At 42.4% G+C, this 16,771-nt stretch overlaps 1 protein-coding gene across 2 annotated transcripts in view; it reads right to left on the bottom strand.

Moving 5' to 3' along the window:
- TMTC3 (transmembrane O-mannosyltransferase targeting cadherins 3) overlaps positions 1 to 16,771 on the bottom strand; it is a 570,313-nt gene that overhangs the window by 85,690 nt on the left and 467,852 nt on the right. For both annotated transcript variants that reach the window (XM_086918002.1, XM_086918005.1), the window contains exon 13: positions 12,761 to 12,987. In XM_086918002.1, coding sequence (XP_086774128.1) covers positions 12,761 to 12,987 — 227 coding nt within the window. The remainder of the gene's footprint in view (positions 1 to 12,760; positions 12,988 to 16,771) is intronic.

The raw sequence follows: 16,771 nt of genomic DNA, 5'->3' as shown, positions 1-16,771 counted from the left end.
TTTACGGTCTTCCTGAAAATATTGAAGGGACTGACTTGGTAGCATTCCTACAGAAATTTCTTCCAGAATTGTTGGATCTTCAAGCTGCGCCATCTCCTCTCAACATTCAGAGAGCACATTGCCTGGGCCGTCTACATCCCATGTCAAACAAGCCTCGTGGAATTATAATGCTTTTTTGTAATTTACTGAACTTATGCAAGTCTTGAGGGCAGTAAGGCTTAAACGTCGTCTAACATGGTCAGGCAATAACATCTTTATTTCTCAAGACATTTCTAATGCTACGAATGCCTGTCGCAAAGAGTTTCTTGCTTTACGTCCTCAAATGAGACAGCTCAACATCAAGTATAGAATTCTTCACCCGTGCCTCTGTAAAAACACACATGATGGATGGTCACGTTCATTCAATGATCCTGCAAAACAAACTTTTTCTCGATACCTTTTCATCTCACGGCATGGAAACTAATAACTACCTACCTTTTATTTCAGGATCGTTATGTTGTTTACAAAAGTTTTGTTCAAATAATTTGTTCTAATTAGTGGTTATCTTTTTTCTTCATGAGGTTCTCTACCCTTTAATGTTCTTTTTTTAATATGGGTGTCCGTGTTCTTCGCTGCAACCATGCTCCTCTCTTCTCATGTTTTTCTCTCTCTTCAGATCTGGATTCTCCTCCTTGATCTGTCTACTTGTTTCCTCTCTCTATCTTTCTGTCCTTCTTCCTCTCTTTTCTTTCCTATTTCTATTACTCTATCTTGCTAGTGGTTCTATTGTTCATTGCGGATCTTGTTTCCTGTCTTGTCTTTCTTTCATCACGTAATAATTGGTGTCTTTCTTTTCTTTTCATTGGTCCTACAGTTTCACTTGTGTCGATTATGCAGTTTTGTGTTCCTGTCTCCTCATATATTCCTTAATCCAACTACATGGTAATGTCGTCTCGTGCAATGTTCGTGGTCTAAGTCATCCTGTCAAGCGTCAAAAGGTAGTGTCTCATTTATCTAAACTTAACGCTCAAGTTGCTTTTTTACAGGAAACCCACTGTAATGATGTTGAATCTCTCAAACTCAAACGCCAGTGGGTTAATCAAATTGTTTTTTCACCAGCTTCTGAACGTCATGGTGGTGTTGCTATATTGTTCCATAAGTCTATTAATGCCCAAATATTATCATCAGAATGTGACTCTAATGGTCGTTGGGTGTTGGTTTATGTTATCATCAACAAATTACTTTTCTGAATATATATGGTCCTGTAAAACCAGATCCAGAATTTTGGCATACTATTAAAACGAAAGTGCTTTCCAGACCTAATTCTAATGTAGTGGCTGGTGGCGATTTTAACAATTGGCTGGATCCTTTCTCTGACAGAAAGTCTACTTGCAAATATAAACCAGATAAAACCCCAAAGTCATTCCAATTTGCCATTTCATCTCATCATCTATTTGATACATGGAAAACCTGTAACCCGGATGCCTCAGAATTCACTTTTTTCCCCCTGTACACCATACAAGATCTCAAATTGATTATATTTTAGTTTCCAAGTCACTACTACCCTGCCTCCAAGCATCTGAAATTGGTTCTATTTTTATTTCTGACCATGCTCCTGTTTCCACCTCTATTGATACATCCTTCACTACACTCAAACAAGGTCACTGGCGATTTAAAAATGACCTTTTATCAGATTGAACTTTAATTTCAGAAGCGACCACTTTTATTAACACATTTTTTACACTTAACTCGCTAGATACCTCAATTCACAACAATTGGGATGCATTCAAAGCTTCATTTAGAGCCTTTACTGTTGCTTGTTCTTCCAAAAAGAAAAATCTAATGAGCTCGAAAAATAAAGAAACCCTAAGTCTTATCAAAACTTTGGAACATAAATATTTTTCTTCCAAATCGTCCTCAGCTTTACATTAGTTATTTGAAGCCAAATCCAATCTTAATAAAATTACCACTGTGGATGCCTGTAATGAACTTCTTAAGGTTAAATCCAAGTTTCATGGAGGCCAAAATAAATCTGGGAGGTTGTTAGCGAAATACTTAAAAATTAAATCAGCAAGCAAAACTATTGGTTCTATCTATTCAGAAATGAATAATCAACTCCTCTCTTCCGATTCTGATATTATTGGCACTTTTCAATCATATTATAATAAATTATATAAGGAAAATATTAATCCAGCTGATGAAGATTTCATATCTTTTTTCCAAGATATCCCCAAACCTGCTTCCCCCCAGATTCCCTCTCACTTCTTAAGGAAGATATCTCCCTTCAAGAAATATTAGATGCTCTCAAATCCCTGAAAAAATCCAAAGGCCCTGGCCCGAATGGCTTTTCAGTAGAATTGTTTTCAGCTTTCTCTTCAATTTGTGCCCCTAAATTGTTAGAACTTTTTAATTCATTTGTATCCAATTCTAAGGCATGTGGCTCATTTTTAGAAGCCCTTATTATTGTTATTCCTAAACCTAACAAAGACCCTTCTTTTTGTAAAAATGTTCGTCCCATTTCACTAATCAATTATGATTGTAACATTTTTGCTAAGATTTTGGCTACCCAATTGGAGAAAGTTATTCCTATTCTCATTAATCCTGACACAGACTGGTTTTGTCAAAGGGCGTTTAGCATCTGATAATGCCAGAATGTTTTCCAATATTCTCACACTTAGTAAAAAATACCCATCTCCCTTAGCAGCACTATCTTTAGATGCTGAAAAAGCATTTGATCGTATTAATTGGGACTTCATGTTTCATACTTTACAATGGCTTGGATTTGGTCCAAAGTTTATTTCATATGTTAGACTGTTGTATTTGGATCCGAAAGCTTGTGTATTTGTTAATGGTCTTTTTTCCCTATATTTTTGTCTGGAAAGGGGCACCCGTCAAGGTTGCCCACTCTCCTCTTTACTATATTTGTTATGTTTGGAACCTTTCCTCCAACAACACAGAAATAATCCTCTCATTACTGGTTTCAAATTAAAATACCAGCATATTAAACTTTCTGCATATGCAGACGATATTCTTATCTATATGTCCAACCCGGTTTCTTCTTTACCAGCTTTTTTTACAACAAATTTCGTCATTTTTCTCAAGTCTCTGGATACAAACTACATTTTTCCAAAACTGAGATCTTGCCATTGAATGCTTCATATTATCAACATATGTTTGATTCTACTAATTTTACATGTTGTCCGCAAAAAATAAAATATTTAGGAACTTGGTTTTCTTCCAATATTCGTGATACATTATCCTACAACTTTACTGCTTTAAAACTTAAAATTACCAATATGTTGTCCTCGTGGTCTCCTTGATTTTTGTCATGGGGGGTACATTAGATAAGATTAAAATGATGATTGTTTCCCAAATAATATTCATTTTGGAAATGTTACCTTTCAAAATTCCCAATTATTATTTTTCTCAGATTAATTCTATTTGTATCAAGTTCCTATGGAATAATAAACATACATGCATTGCCTTATCCAAATTAACTTCTCTCAAATCCGAAGGGGGGTGTTCGGTTTCCTGATTTTAAGTTATAAGTTAAGTTAAGTTTTAAGTTAAGTTTTGATCGAAGATTATTAAGATGCCTCTAAACCTTCTTGGGCTACTGTTGAACAATCACTGTTAAATGCTTTTTCATTCCAGGATGTTATAGTCATGACTAATTGTACTTTTATTTCTCAATATCCTAATCTGAAACACTCTCACCACCACCTTTTACATTCACTTTTCTTTAAGCCTTTTGATGATTATCAAGCTTTCCTTGCCTCCTCACTGTGGTTCAATAAACACATCATATTTCAACACAAATCAATTTATTACAAGCATTGGAAAGAAAAGAGAATCTTTTATGTTAATCAACTTATTGTAAATAATTAGATTTTACCTTTCCACCATTTACAAGAAAAAATTAATTTACATGACTCATGTATTCAACAATATAATGTATTAGCTCCAGTCATCCAGAGTTAAATACAGAAGTTCATTTCTCAACCATTTCCTCTCTCATTTACTCCCGATACTTCCCTATATGGAGATTCTACTGACACTATTCAGAGTGCCTCATTCATATATAAAACCCTTTCTACTGATACTTGCCCTCGGAAGTCTAGTGTCGAACTAGAATGGGAACAGGATTTATCCCACAATCTGTGTATCGCTCAATGGGACAAATTTTGGCAGAAACTCTTCAAAACTTCTAAGGCAGCAAACATCACACCCCCTATATTTTATTTTTAATAGAGTTGTTCTTACTCCCCGTTCATCTTCATAAGTTCAACCATTCAATTTCACCTTCAAGTTGGTCTTGTCTGAATGTGGATGGTTCCTTAATACGCTTACTCTTCTATTGCCCTAAGGTTTATACATTTTGGGAAAATATTTGGCCAAAATGTTTTCTGATTTTCTCTCATAATCTCCAATTTAAAATTCATAATGTATTCTCAGGTACTTTATCTCCTGATTTTGACCAAATTACATCTAAATCCATTGTATTTGATGTATTTATTGCTGTTGCCTTTAAGGTCATATTAACTTGAAAGACAATTCTAGACTATCTTTTATGCACTGGTGGAATTTAATTTGTGATGAACATAAAATTGCTTCAGTATCCAATGTTGCAACTCACCTTCAAATCAAATCTGATTTATTATGGTTGCCGTTTACTTCTTATCTGTCATCGAAATCACACTCTTCATAATTGCATATTTCTTCTCTCTTCTTCTTTCTATCTCTTTCTTCTTTATACTTCCCCCTTCTTTCTTTCTTTCTCCCTTTTATATAAAAATTCTCTAATGTAATTTATATTCTCCAGTTTTTTACACAAAAGCATTATATTTTAGTGTCTAATTGTTCTGTTTTATCTTTATCATATGATCATATTCTAGTCATTTTACGAGTTCATGCATTCTGCTGGTTCTATTATCCTTAAACTCACCTTTTTATGCCTATACTCATTGTCTGATTATGTACTTGTATCTTTTGCTGAACATATTTTTCAATTGTATTTCTGTAGTCTTTATTTTTAATAAAAATTATTTAACCAAAAAAAAAGAACATACTTTGATCTCAGTTGCCTCTAGGTGTTTGTTTTTTAAGAGCTTGTTATTTTATTGAGATAACCAAAAGAACAGGAGAAAATACATAGTATACAGTGTGGCATCAAAAAGAACAAAGGCGTACAGATGTCAGGACCCATTAGTCCCAAATAATTCCCAGACTTCCCACCATCTGCCAATTCTGGACCACCCCCACCCCACCACCCCAGGGAGAGATCATGATTGCCACTTACAATGGGAGCGTATTTATCACCACAGGAGGCATTCCATTCCCCCAGACTTTGGCCCATTTATTCAGACAGATCCTAATTTCATTGACCAATCTCTCCGCCTGCATGCACCAATCCATATCCCGCACCCAGATGTTCATATGTGCGGCAACCTCTGTTCTCCACATTTGTGCAATATTTCGTTTAGCTGTTATCAATCCCAGAGTCGTCTAGATCTGCTCCTTTTGGGTAAGGTCGGTTGCATTCCAAATATTTAGAATGCACCACTTTACCCTTAACTCAAAGGTGCCCCTATAGATAATATTCAGACAAGCAAACACTGATTACCAGTAGGACTGAAGGTCCGGGCAGCTCCATTTTATGAGGAAAAACAACTCCACTGTACCACATTGGATGGTACATAGAGTGGTCTCTACCCTACCCATCTTCGCCATGGTAGTGCATGCAAAATAACTTCTGGGCACATTTGATTTTGCCTCGCCAAACCAGTGCTTTTAAGTGTGCTGTGCTATATGGTAAGCAAGACCACGGTAGGGCAGGGGAAGGACGTGGAGGGGGTACTCCCATAGATTACCCTGAGGTATCCCCGGGTCACATAACAGTTATGCTCATTCGATAGGCCAGTTTGTTTTCAGGAAGGTGGGCCCAATGATTAATGGCGACAAGCTGTGCTGCCCAATAATATTTTTGAACATCAGGCAGGGCAATTCTGACCTCCTACCAACCCCATGTCAGTTTTTTAAAAGCTATCCAAGCTGGCCCCTATCCCAAAGAAGAATGCAAGTTATACTGTCAATGGCCTGGAAATATTATGTTGGGACTGGACAGGGTGTTTTTGGAGCACATATAAAAAAGGAGCAAAGCCATCATTTTAAATAGGGCAGCTTTCCCAAGGAGTGATAAAGGCAGGGCCCATCAGTGCTGGACGTCACTCCACAGGCATGTGATCGGTGGCTCCAAATTGTGGGCATGAATAGTGGATGGGTCTCCCGTAATGAATATTCCCAAGTAATGGAATACCTCAGAAACAACACAAACCTCAGAGTCAGTAGGCAGGCATGGTGCGCCACTATTGAGGAGATAGATAAGGGACTTTCGCTAGTTAATAAGGTAACCAGAAAACCAACTGAATAGGATAGGCGTGTGCATTATCCTGTCAAGGGTACAAACTGGGTCAGCGACGTAGAGCAGGGTGTCATTGGCATAGAGGGAGATCCTGTTCTCCCAGTCAGTGGACCAACACAAGCCCCTGATGAGGGGATCCCCTCGAATCCAATGGCCAAGGGCTCCAAGACAAGAGTGAAAATAAGGGGGGAGAGCAGACATCCCTGACTCATGCCACAATGGAGCTGGAACACAGGGGACGTGCCTCCATTCACTGTCACCTGGGCCAGGGGGGACAGTGTATAGAAGCCTTATCCGGGACATGAAATGAGGGCAAAACCTCAGTTTGCTTAGGAACTCAAACATATAGGGCCACTCAATCGTATCCAAGGCCATCCGTGCGTCAAGTGAGAGTTTCAGGACATCCTCTCGGAGCCCCACCGCACAGCCTAGGACACTATAATCTCTGCAGGTTAGGCGAGCTGTTCCTTCCAGGCATAAAGCCCGACTGGTCCAGATGGATGAGCATCTGACTCACCTGTGTTAGGCGAGTGGCCAAAACTTTTGCAAAAATATTGACCTCCGTGTTTAGTAACAAGCCCGGACGATACTGGCCAACATCTGATCCCTAAGCAAGATACCCATCCTACGACTTTCGCGGAACATGCACAGGAGATGTGGCACTACCTGTGGAGCAGGTAGTTTATAGAGTTCTATAGGGAGGTCATTGGGGCCCACAGCTTTACGGGAATATAGGTCCTGAATAGCTTCCCTTACTTCGCCTTCTGTATGTTCCTGTTCGAAGAGAGCCCTTGTCTGAGTCTGAGAGATCTACTAGTAACTCACAAGACTCCTCAGCTGGGGCAGTGAGGGTAGGAGTGTATAGAGGAGTATAGTAGGATGTGAAGACATTGGCCACACCCTGCCAGTCTTTGACTTAGTCTCCTATGTCATTCAGTATCTCAAGCACCTACTGGTTCATTTGTTGCAGTCTGTCAAGCCAGGCCAGGAATTTGCCAGTTCTGTTACCCACCTCATAGAGGTGGTGTTGGGATGCAAGGTGGGAGATCTTAGCAGCTTCCATTGCTATGACTTTGTAATCTTGTTGTTTCAGGGTTAAGTAATGGTATAAGTTGCCCTGGCCGGAGTCAGTCAATTAGGTTTCCAGTACTGGAAACTCTTTCTCTAGCATTTCCAGACAGGCCCTCTGCTTTGTACATCGCCAGTAAGGAGAGGGCCTAACCTTTCATGACCACTTTGTAGGCTTCCCAAAGGGTCTGTGGCGAGGACACCAAGCCCTTGTTTTCCTCCAAGTATTTCTCAGCGGCGTTGTGAAGGGCTGCGCGGAAGAGGGGTATCTTAAAGCAACAGGGACTAAGTACAATACAGCAGTTATAACTTTGGAGTAGATAGGTCGCCCAGAGAGGGGAGTAGTCAGAGAGGCTCCTGGCCAAGTGGCAAACATCCCAAAAGTGGGGAAGCTGGTGGGACAAAGCAAGTAGGCAGTCAATGCGTGGTAGGCTGCAAGGTGCTCATGAGTGAAGGTGAATTGCTATGTGGTGGGGTATTATGCACACCATACATCAACAAGGCCAAGTGCAGCTGCCAAATCGGCCAGAGGCCGACGAGAGGGCCCAGTCGGACAAAGTGATCAGCGATCAGCATCATTGTACATGGTAACATTAAAATCTCCTCCCACCAACAGACTACCCTCTGGAAGCTGAAGGAGGAGTGAGCTATTGTCAGAGAACGCTGCCTTGTGTAATCATGGGGGTATGTAGATAGAGAGAATGTTGAGTTGCAGGCCCTCCTACTGTCCTGAGATCACCACATACCTCCTAGGAGTGTCTGTCCAGGTGTGTTGTATGATGAATTGCAAAGAATTGCGGAGAAGAATACCAACCCCTCTGGAACCCGTTGTACAGCTGGCGAGAGCTACCATTTTGTACCTCCATCTATCTAGTGTTCGACAAGTGGTATTGAGGAGGTGTGTCTCCTGGAGAAGGACACCGCTTGGAGAATGTCTCTGGAGGTATTGTAATACCACTCTCCACATAATTTTATCCCCTAGTCCACTGACGTTCCAGGAGAGGAGTCTACAGTTCAACGTCATTGGTAGGCCTGTCAGATGCCAGGTGTCAACAGGTTGCCATTGCAGTCAGAGTCCGAGCCTCACATTGGCACTGCGGAATGAAAGAAAAAGTACTAAGGGTCACTGGGGGACTAGCTGAAAGGCCATAGGTAGGCATAAGTGTAGGAGGGAAGCGGATCCCACCCCGGCCATGGGATGGACTGTGGTTCGCGCACCCAGATGCCATGTTAGATGTAGGATACATTGCTCACTGCGTCACTGGATTCAAGCTAGCCTGGCTGATGAGGAGTGATGCCCTGAACCCGGTCCCAGTATGCTTGAGAACGGTCCAGGGAGGACCTGGCTAGGGAGTTTGAGCTGGACTGTTCCCATGAGGCATAGGGTCAAGACTGATTTGCATATGGCTGGGTCCAAACTGGAGTAGCGTGGTGAGAAAAAGAACAATAGATTAACCCCAGATCTGGGGGTGAATGTTTGCATTGTTCAGCATTCCGTCCATCATTTATTCCTTTTGCATAAGAAACCCAACAACAAATAAACAAACAGTGAAACTGAAACTCCAACCCCAAACACCCTTCCTACCTCCCTGCATGACGGACTCAAACCTGCCCATCCCCTCCAACTTAGTAGAGCGCATGTTGCCCCAAAACATACAACAATTTTTAGGAGGCAGTGGTCGCCACCCAGTTTTGATATCATGAGGAGTTCTCCCACCCCAGCCATAGTGGCTACACTCCGTAGGAGAAGGAGCCAAGGAATCCTCCAGCCGGTATCTCGGAGTGAGGAAGTGTTCAATATACAGGCAATACGTGAACCCAGCGTTGCAGTGTCGATCATGAATTCAATGGGCCATTCAACCCTCAGGTAAAACATTGTGGTGGGTCATGCCATTGTCACTGGTCATCTGGTGAGCTCCTCTCATCTGTGATAGGGAATATAGTGAAGTAGTGTGGCTCACTGGTTAGAGGCGGCAGACCCGAGAGCAGAGGACGGCCCGGGACCAGGGTTCGATTCCCGGCGCGGCAGGTTTCTGGACCAGGGTCAGCGGACTCGATAATTCTCTCGCCTCGGTGCCCACTCTGATCAGCGATCACACTCGGCAACTCTGGGCATTAGCTTGCCTCATCTTCATTAACGGCCCCACCAGACCGCCGGGGATGCCTGGTCTCACCCTGGAGATACCCATTAAGGGACCATCTCTCAGGGAAGCCAGGAAGGGTTTCGCAGCGGTCGAAGCGCCTTGGGACCCTACGGGTAAGTAGTGCGCTATATAAATGCCAATATATATGTCCGGCGTCCCCAACTGCCCTCCAGCCATCCAGCCCATCCCAGACTTCATCAGGGGCGATGAAGAGCCAGGTTTTCCCATCTGATACTAAATGCAGTTTTGCTGGAAGGATCATGGAAAATTTGATTACACGATCCCTCAAGGCATGTTTGACTTCTAGGAAATTACGTCATTGCTTTTGGCCAAGCAGTGTCCAAACAGTCCAGAAAAAAAGGTGATGTTGGCATTCTTGGGATAAAAAATATTTTAAAATCGCTAAAACCTAAAAACATCCTTGCAACCAACCTAAAAATTAGGAGGAAAAATGTTTCTCCCACATTTACTCCGGTATGCCAAGTTGGACATTGAAAAAGGGGAATAGAAATTGCACGTTTAATATAATAAAAACCATACTACCCCCCCCATAATTCACAGGACTATCAGATGTCAAATGCATGGGCCTGATTTCATCCCCAACAAAATAGACAAACCTCTCAAAAACCCTTTTCGAACACACCAGAGTGAAAAGAGATATCTAGAAACTGCAAAAACAATAGGTTGAAGAGTATCAGTTTTCGAAACTCTAAGGGCATCATGACAGAGTGCAGTTCCTAGACTTCTACAGAGTTGCATTAGCCATTTGGACCTACATTTCTTATAGGCAGAACAAAAAAATAAGGCATGAACTTCCGTTTCCTCAGCTGTGCCACAAGAAGGGCATTTCAGAAATGAATCATAGCCCTCACCCCTCCAATGGTTAGTAAATATGAGCAAGGGAAATGATCCATGCCTGAACGGGATGTAAAGCTTCCTCGCTAGGGCCGGTTGAAGCTCATCCAAGAAATTCTCTAGTCTATAGGTTTCTTTAATCCCTGTGAATCTTGATGTCATAGGGAAGAACTCAGCATGAGGGAAGATAGTTTAAAGCCTTTGCAAACTTTTACCAGTTCCGTCTTGGATATCACAGAGCAAGCCTCAGCAGGATCATGCCAATACTTTTTAATGTTTCTCTAATATAATGAAGCCAGGGCAACCTGCTCACTCCTTGTAGCCCTCAGATCTCTCCCAGAGCCAATCTATCCAAAATAGTAGTGGCCTAAGTCCAATCCCCTTCTAAATTGACCCTACACCTAGATCTGGTCGAAGCAGAATTAATGGGGTGCTCGAGGGGAGGCTCATTAGTTGCCTAAAAAGCTGTTCTCCAATTGCACCATGTCTTTTACAGGTTTATATCCCCATAGCTCGGGCCATACAAAATAATATTTAGGGCTTGCGCTTTGTATATCTCAATAGTGGGACTAACATGTCTATAAAAAGATCTCCTATACACCCTCCCAAGCCCACTTGTGTATTGTTTCAGTTCTAGCTTTTGTTTGGCAAAGCCAATCCATGTGCTTGCTAAGAGTTAGTCATAGTTAATCTAAAGTAGAAACCCTCTCAAGGAGAATAACCCATTCATTGTGGTTTGGACGTGTAGAGCGAGATTGATTTAAAACCATAAATTTGATGTTGGTAAAATTATTTTCTAATCCCCTTACCTACAAAAGGCACTGAAGTTATCTAATATTCTTTGGATACCCATTGTTGTTTTTGAAAGAAGAAGGGTATAGTCGACAAACATCAATGCCGGTACTTTACAAGAGACAAGTTTAGGTGCATCATTGTTCTTAATGTTGTTCAATGTATCTAGAAGACCATTAATACACAAACAAAGTAACATAGGGGCCAACACACACCCTTGTCGTACTCCTTTACCTACAGCAAAGGGTTTGGAGAGTTCCCCCAATCTACCACAACAAACCTGTGCAAAATGACTCTCATTCAACTACTCAATTACATGGTACAGGTAAGAAGGAACCCCCATGTTAGACAATACTGACCAAAGTAAGTTCCTCTGGACTCTATTCCCTCCTCATTTCCTTGTCATGCTGTATCCTATGAACCCCTTGCCTGTCCTTGCAATCTACTGCATATTGGCAAATATAAATGTTTGTATTTACCTGTCATGAGCCGCACTGTTATTTATATTTCCTTTGACAGAAAACTTAATAAACAATTTTTGTTTTTTAAAAGTCCCACGGGACTAAATCAAATGCCGGCTTTAGGACTACAAATATCAAATAGAAACTGCCACCCTCAAGGATTGCAGTTTTTCAAAATAAAAGTTGCGACCTAAAGTCTTGATCTATAGTAGATGTGCGTTGTTTAAAGCCCACTTGAAAGGGGGCGAGGACCTTTTCTTCCTTTATCCAGTCCTGCAATGGATCAAGAATTACTCAAGAAACTACTTTTTGCATTGTATAAATTAGACTAATAGGTCTAATCTCGTCGCCACTCCCATAAGACCGTACGAATTTCTTTCAGTGGGTCAAAAAAGAGAGCAGAGTACATGGTCATCCATCCTTGGCCTCTCTGCAGAGCAATAGTCACGTTTTTTAGATGCAGATGTGATTCTCTGCAAATGTGTGTGTGAAGGAAGTACACATATACTGGTCAAGTGGCGCACTATTGGAATCAGAAATTTAGTTTACATGTGTAAGCCACACACTTCACTAAATGGACCGTTCCCCTTTTAGAGAACTAAACCCCCAACCCCACCCCCCTCCGCCACCACACACACACTTTTTCCATTACATTTAAAGTCTGGTTAGCTTTTAACAATGCAAAAAAAAGAAGCCGAAAAGGAGTTTAATTTCAATAGGTAAAGCAAGGTGACTTGTTCCCTGTGCAACGGATTTCAAACATTAACATTGCCTTTCTTACCCTCAGGTTAGCTGTAAAGACCTGGAAAAGACACAATACTCTGCCTGAATAACCAACCTGAAAAGGTTTGGAAACATTCATCTTTATTAGCAGTTTCTAAGAAAAGTGACACTTTTTAATAACTTAATACACATCTGCTTTGAAATTAAAATAATGGAAAGTCTGGCTCATGGTTGCACACGGACACCATTTGAAATGCTTTCTCACGTTAGCACAGAGGTGCTGCATAAATGAATCAACATTGACCACGTTTACCTACCCGATTCTTGCATGAGCAACGCAGAGTTGAATAATGCCAACTTATGCTTTGGGTTCAGTTCTAAAGCGTGGTTAAAATTCTTCAGGGCTTCCGCTGGATCCTTTAATTCGATATAAACAATGGCTAGATTGTACCATAGATCAGCATTCAGCCTGTCCAGCTCCAAGGCTCGAAGATACGCTTCTTTCGCTTTCAAAGGCTTATTCATTTTTAAAAGCAGCTCTCCCCTGTTAAGGAAGCACACAGTTCGTTTATCTTCCCATCACTAAACCACAACATTTAAAGTTCTGGTCACCTTCCACCATTCATTAGCAAATGTTTGGACAAAACTAGTTTTTAAGCAAGCTAGGCGCCCTAAGTCCTAAAAAGGCCGTGCTACTGTGCACTGCAGGGTGCGGCTAGGCCCTCTCTAGTCTCAAGGTCGCAAATAAAACCCCAAGATTGCGACAATGAATTTGTCAAATAAAGAATTTCATTTACCCCAAATCCGTTTCATAAGTCTTTATTTTCCGCACCAGATCTGAAGGAGACTTAACTTCAGAGTCAATCTGCACGAAGCAAAATTTCACTGATGTTCATGCAAATGTTTTTACCTGAACAAATCTGCTGTTCAAAACTAAACTGTGCTTCAACAATAAATTTCCTTATAAGGCTGCATTCATGATGTTATGAAGAATGTGGTCAAGATTACCATTTACACCCGCAAGTTAATTAGTATTAAGTGCAAAGAAATGAATTTAAAAAACACGCCTGTCCTACTATATAAAATAAATTACTTTACTCTTTAATGTCTTCCTCGCCTCTTGAATCAGTATGCATGTAGTACCTCCAAGGTGGTGGATAGGACGTGCTGGTCAAACCAGGAGGCACTGAAACAATAATTTAGCAAAATAGTCATCTCTGTGGACTCTGCTGTTGAGGCAGTAATGAGTGGGGAAGGTGTGGACAGAAGCCCATGGTGCTTCTCTGCAGATGTCGAACATGAGAAAACCCAGAGACAACACCAAAGACGCTGCCTTCACCCTGGTGAAATGGGTTTTGATGCCTTTGTGGGCTCCTTCCTGGCAAGAGTGTAGCAGACAGTGGCGGCTGGCAGGGAACGGGGTGGGGAGGCAGGCGGATGGATGGGGGAACAAAATATTTAACACTTACCTCCTCATGCCACGGACGCCTCTGTCTCTTCTACGTAGTTTCTGAAGAGTCTGGAAGCACACAGCCCCTCCGAGCCAGCGTTGTGATTGGTCTGAGCACCGTGGTTCAGTGCTCAGACTGGGCCAGGAAGCCTGCGCATGTTCCCCACCCAGGCTGCATTACAGCCTGAGTGGGGAACATGTAAAGTGTGCATGACTGTTTGGCCGGCCCGAGGCGGCCGGCCAAGCAGTTGTGCGCACTTAGTGTGCACAATCCACTCCTCCTCCCTGAGCCACCAGCCCCTCCCTGCCCTAATCCAGGCCAGCAGAAACGGAAATAAAATGATACCAAAGTTATCATAATTAAATTGTTCCCTTTTCCACTGTGGAGGTGCTGCCCCTGGTAGCAGATCTTTATACATAAATGGTTCAGCAAGAAATTGTCTGCTTCTGAATTGCTTTGGCCTTCTTGGAGCCAGTATAGTCGAGAAAAAGTTAGCTCATTAATCTGATAATTGCAGGTTCTGTCACTGCTTTAGGTGCAATGTAAGGATCCAAACCATGCAGCCTCTCCTCCGTGGTGGGATGAGGAGGTGAATAGAATGTGGACAAAGGTATGTGTTGGCCAAAGTAAAATAAGGTACTCACTTCAGGAAGGAAACAAGTCTTAGTCCACAGAACGGCCACACCAGGAGGACGAAAAGCCAAAGCCTGCAGCTCGTCAACACACCGAATCAAGGTAATAGTAATCAGCAAAACAGTCTTCAGATTAAGTATATCAACAGACATCTATGCATTGAGGGAGATCGTGTCCAATTCTGTCCTAATAAAGAGGAGATGCTGAGTGGGCTGAAGGGAAGACTTGGGGAAGGCTGATGGAAACCCTGGGTCAAAGAGCAAAGACGTTGTGGTCTGTATGTGGGCTGCCACAAGCTGCACCGAGCCAGTCTTCACCAGAGAGTGTGTCAAGGTACAGGAATACTAAAATCCCTGACAAGCGAAGATGCTCCTCAATCACGGCTAGTCTGTGAGGACTGCCTACTGAGGAGATGATAACCCTAGCATAAGGATCTCAAATTGACAGTGGGAGGAGTCCACCACAAAACACAAGTACCTACTGTGCGACTGCAGGATTAATATACGAAATAGGAACCTTGCACGTCATTGGACACAAACTAGCCTTCATCTCCGAAGACAAAAGGACCTGAGCAATAGAAAACTTCTTTATTTTCTTCTTGCAAAGGAAGGCGCTGAGGATATAAAGATCCAGAATGAGACAAAGTTCCCTACCTGATGTTGTTCTCAAGAACTATTTCTATGGCTACCTTTTTAGGCCGAGCCTGGCAGCGCGCATGCGCTATATGCATGACATGCTGTATTCAATATAGGGCTTTAATACCGCCTGCTGCTTACCATAGGTTGACTCCAGCGTCACTCTTCTTTCCTGCCTCCTAATTGGTTCAAACCCTCGACATCACTTCCGATGCTAGCGGAGGCGAATTGGCCTAGTACAGATTCATTCAACTTTATTAGTGGCTATCCGCTGCCGTGCAGGTACTATTTCTTCTACCCACTTCCCATTCACCCTGCTCTCTTTAACCAAGGAGTGTTGGCCAGTGAGCACACATGTATTTTGTTCCAGCCTGAACTTTGGCCCTTTCCTCACTCATATTTTCCGCGACTAACAATGCTAGTAAAAGTTGGCACGTCAATCACTCACAACGGCCGCCGGTGAAATCTCTTTGTAAGGCGGGGTGTACAGTGGCTTACGTGGGTCAGGATCCTGTGACAATCGGGCCAGGCTCTAAGAAAGTTGCTGCACTGCTCTCCTCTTGCTTAAAAATGTTTGCAGAAATTCAGACTAAAAAAGGCGAGCTGCATCTCCGAAGCGCCGCATGTCTTAGTCGTCCAAGCTGCTCAATTTCGCACAGAGCGGTGTCTAAGGATTGGCTTCAGCTCTGTCCAGCAGCCTGGAGACTGACTTTAGTTATTCTTCTGCCTACACCTGAACTCCACTGAATGTGGCACTGAGACCCCTCAGTCCTGCATCGAAGATTTGAATAAAAGTACAGTTTCAAGGGACTGCACCTGCCTTGTGCTTTTTACATGCAAAATACATGCGGACTATCACTCTGTGGCACATAAATAGTAACTTTTAATGTCAATTAAGATGCTTTTTTTTTTTTTTTACTCTTGTTTATTGACATTTATAAGTCAAACATCAGGTAGTTCCATATTAACGTTTTCTTAGCAGTAACAAGGCATTCACAAATGCCGAGCGCTTATTTATTGTTTTTCCACCTGCAGCACACATCTGCACAAAGTACCTTTTGTATAGTCTGGGTTTCAGCGACAATTACCATAATAGCTCTGTCCCATGAGATAATATGGAAGAGGTTGTGGCCCAGTGCTCGTAACATAATATTGCCGGCCAGGGTTAGTTTGTTTCTCCGGCCTAGTGGGGTGATGCAGCAAGTAAGTGTTTAGGACTCCCATATATCTTGCGATCTGGAGGGCACAGGCAGGAGCTCAGAGTACGTGGTCAGTTGCACCTGGCAATATATTAAGTCATTCAGTCAATCCTTCAATTTGTGATCGCTGCATCACCCCCATTTGCATGCCACAAGTCGCTTGGCTATCAAGAGCCCCAAACCGACAAATCTCCTGACAGGGGTTTCCACCGTCTCCATGTAGCCTAGGAGCTCTATGAGGAGGGTTATCGTATTGGTGTGACTCATCTGCAAAATGGCTTCCTCCATCTCCCTCCAATATCTTGACACCGGCCCGCAGGCTTAGAGGAGGAAGTGCATCCTCGCCTCCCTGCATCTGTCGCAATTATCTGCTGACCGCAAATGGTATTGGCACAGCATCGCTGGGGTGT

The sequence above is a fragment of the Lissotriton vulgaris genome, chromosome 1_1 (assembly GCF_964263255.1).
Source record: "Lissotriton vulgaris chromosome 1_1, aLisVul1.2, whole genome shotgun sequence".
Classification (NCBI taxonomy): domain Eukaryota; kingdom Metazoa; phylum Chordata; class Amphibia; order Caudata; family Salamandridae; genus Lissotriton; species Lissotriton vulgaris.
The sequence above is the reverse complement of the archived record's forward strand: the minus strand, read 5'-3'. Positions and strand labels throughout refer to the sequence as shown.